This window comes from Vigna umbellata, chromosome 1 (assembly GCF_029865625.1).
Source record: "Vigna umbellata cultivar VRB3 chromosome 1, Vumbellata_1.0, whole genome shotgun sequence".
NCBI classification, from domain to species: domain Eukaryota; kingdom Viridiplantae; phylum Streptophyta; class Magnoliopsida; order Fabales; family Fabaceae; genus Vigna; species Vigna umbellata.
The window spans coordinates 81,888,679-81,892,296 of record NC_142165.1 but is presented as its reverse complement, the minus strand read 5'-3'; the positions used below and the strand labels follow the sequence as shown (position 1 = coordinate 81,892,296).

General features: G+C 31.4%; 1 protein-coding gene across 2 annotated transcripts; it reads left to right on the top strand.

Moving 5' to 3' along the window:
• Positions 1-225: 225 nt before the first annotated feature.
• Positions 226-1,653, top strand: LOC124844961 (Serine/Threonine-kinase). Of its 2 annotated transcripts, none has more exons than XM_047321981.2 (2): positions 226-458; positions 1,002-1,653. In XM_047321981.2, the coding sequence occupies exons 1-2, from the start codon at positions 226-228 to the stop codon at positions 1,546-1,548; spliced, it is 780 nt and encodes a 259-aa protein (XP_047177937.1). In that variant the 3' UTR covers positions 1,549-1,653. The 2 variants fall into 2 exon arrangements, with proteins under 2 accessions (XP_047177937.1, XP_047177944.2); XM_047321988.2 differs by having other exon boundaries at positions 235-458; positions 1,008-1,653.
• Positions 1,654-3,618: the final 1,965 nt, after the last annotated feature.

The window sequence follows — 3,618 nt, the reverse complement described above, 5'->3', positions numbered from 1 at the left end:
GGCAGGCCAAGCATGTCTTAGAGCAATTAATTGGGTGAGTGATCTGCTCTTGGTAGCAATGATAAATATGATTAAGGCACCAGAAAGTGATGAATTAAATAAGGGTATTGTTTCCTTTTTGAAGAGGCAGGGGCCACCTTGGTAATTACATTAAAAGTAGAAACATTTTTACTTTGCTTTGAAATTTCAAATCTCTTTCTCTCTCACTCAGAATCACAAGCCATCATGGCAGCCAAAGCAAAAGAAAGGGATTGTGTTACAATAAAGAATGGGAGAAAAGGAAAGAAGCACGTTGCCAACCCCATCTTAGTACACTCAAAAACTTCACCAAAACCCTCTTCTTCTTCTCCTTCTTCACTCTCTTCACAAATGAAAATACTTTGCTCCCTTCCTCCAACTCTCTCTTACTTTCACTTTTCTTTGTTCATGCAAGATCCAAAGAACGATTCAAACTCAAGGTATGTTATGTATCCTCACTCACTTTAATACTTTATATTCTACTTTGCTTACTAATAAATGTTTCTGTAAATTGGGTGTACCGGAACAATATCCATTTTTGCTTCTTTTTTTTGTTCGTTGTTGAGAAAATGCTCACATTATTCCTTCTAAGGCCTTGAACTAGTCAAAAGATGTGGTGTAGACCAAGTTTAACCTCTGCCTTTCAACCTTAATGATGTTAAGAATTTGACCAACCAAACCCAAAAACAGCATCATTCATGCCTATAGGAAAGTCAATTCTCTGGCTGGCCTTCTTTTTAGCTTTTTCAATAGTGAGCCTAAATTTGGAAATTCTGAGTTTAGATTAAATCTGTTACGAGGCTTAAACATGACCCTCCAAAGGGTTTCTTAAGCTTGTGAAAGAGCTAAAAACTTGAATTTGTGTTCCACTTGTGCATGCTATTTTGGAGAAATGAATGTAGTTAAGGGTGTTGTGATTCATGAAGGAAGAAGCCGGTGCATGATCTGAATAACTGAGGCATAATAAGCACTTGTTTTTGAAGTTGCAGGAAGCCCTGGTATCAAAGAGCAATGGAGGTGACTAGTCTATGGAAAAGTATTTCCAAATCCGCAGAAATTCCCGCAGGTAATTCAACCATATGGAAGACACCATCAATGCCAAAATCCCCTCAAGTTCCTACACCGAGTGGTAACAAGAACAAGCTAAGAAAATGTGCCTCCCTGAAGGTTGCAACATCCTTCACAAGGGTTTGTCTTTGTGCACCTATGTATTCATATAATGAGATTTTGAGAGCTGAAGCACCACCCAGAAGAAGCAATAGTTACCCAAGATCAAAGCCATTGCAAAGTGCACATGAAAGAAGTCCTAGTGCCAGGCTTAGCACAGAGGGAAGGAGAGTCTTCAGGGGAAAATCATTGACCGATGATGTTCTAATGAGAAGGTTTGTGATTGAGGAAGAGGCAATGATGCAAATCAGAAGAAGAAATCAAATGGAAGTTATTAGGAAGAGGAGTATGATTAGAAGAAAGAAGCTTGGGCCTAGTCCTCTTAGTAGAATGGTTATGGCAAATCATATTGGACAATTTTAATTGATTGGTCCAATTCCTATAGTGCCAAGTCCACTTGGTGAATTTTGATTCTCCATCCCTTCTTTTTTTTTTCCTTAATTCCATTCACTCAACTTTTTCACTTAATGGGGTTATCTTGCAACATTTAATTTTACATCACCCAATTTTATTTTAATCATATCATTATGTATAGTTAGGCTCTTATGACTATTTTTAAGAGTACTTAACAAATAGATATGAATCTAAATCATACAAGGAATTAATTAACACAACTTCTGATCTTAAACCTTAAAAAAAATAAAATTTATGAATATTCTTTCATGATCAATTTTTTTTTCAATTCAACGATTAACATTAAATTTTTCATCATCTTTCTATCATAAATTAGTTTAGAAGTGAATTTTAAGTCTAATTCAATCTTACAAAATCGACCACTTATATGCTATAAATTAGTCCTATCTCTAATTGACGTTAAACTTCCAATCAAATTTAATTTTCATCATATATTCAACTATTAATTTATGTTAGAGAAAAATTATATTCTCAATCAAAAATTGTGTGTGTTTGTATTAGTTATTTTAACATGAAATTGAGAACACTCCATCAAAAGCTTAACAAGAGAATTTTTGGAAAGTGAAGAAAAGAATTTTAAGAAAATGAAAGGAAATGATACGTCAAATCTTAATTTGTGAAACCAACAACTGAGCCAACTAACTAGTATATGTAGACTTCTTAGTTTGCTTATAAGATACTCTAAAAACACAATTCTTGAATAAAACTTGTAGAAGAAGGATAGTGGTTATCTAATTTGTATCTGAAAGGCCAAGTTAGGTTGTTTTGCCACTAATAATATCAACTACCCCTTCTTCCTTTTTTGCTAATATTTTGCCTGTTAAGTGAAAAATACACACATTAAGCCTCTTTAGGTACTTCACAATGTTTCAAATTCTACACCATTAACTTTCTTAATATGCAAATTTTCTAACAATATAGATGTTGAATTTTCAAGAATCTCATAAAATCTTTGTTCATCGAGTTTTACACTAAACTTATAATCGTTATTGTTGTAGATTAAGAAGGTGAAAAATGTTGGTAGTTGGTAACTTACTTTGAAATATTTATGTAATTTATGAGATATGATGAATCGATCACCAACCGAATCTTATTATCTTATTAATGTTATGGTTAATGAAAATAATTAGTCAACTTAAATACTCATGAATACTGGATTTGGGTTGGTATTGATGAAAAATATTATATAAAATATAATGGTCCTCGCACTCACAAAAAGATCATTTTGTCCTTATCATCCTTTTAAATTTCTTAATTAATATCAAGGACACCTGGAAGAATAATAGGACATGGATGAAATGAAGTAACAAACAAATTTAATGAATTTGCATATTTTTTCAACTTATAGTTAAACATTTAATTTATCTTTTGTCATTTTAATCATTTTACACATTTTAATTTTTATGTAACACATGATCAAATTAAGTTTAAGAACTGAAGTAAAAGTGTGACAAAAATCAAACAGGATCATGTGCACCTTGTATGGGACACACAACAGAAACCTTGTGAATAGACATTTATGCTTAACTCAACATTAAAAACAAATAACATATGACGATGATGTGATGGAAGAAAAATATTGGTTACCTACCGAGACATACTTTATAAATTCTTACAGGATAAACACCACTTTCTTATTTGTCTGAGGAAATAATAAACATATCCTATTTAAATAAAACCAACCATAATTAATAGCCCTCCAAGATTTTGTCAGTTTTAAATTCTCCCATTTTTTCTTTATTTTATCAGAAAAATGGTAAGTTCATTAGAAAAATTTGATCTTTATATCATCATTTAAAACTTTGTGATTTCAGAAAATATGGAAGAATTTAAATCTTATTGAAGATTTACTTCTCTGCTAAACTCAACTATTGTAATCAATTATTTCCAATCCTTTTCTTTTTGTATATTTATGTTATTTGTTCAAAATCAAAAAGTGTTTAGTTCAAGAATCAAGAGTGTTTACTAATTTTTCTACATAAACAATAATTTTGTAAAAAGAAAAAGTATATATATATA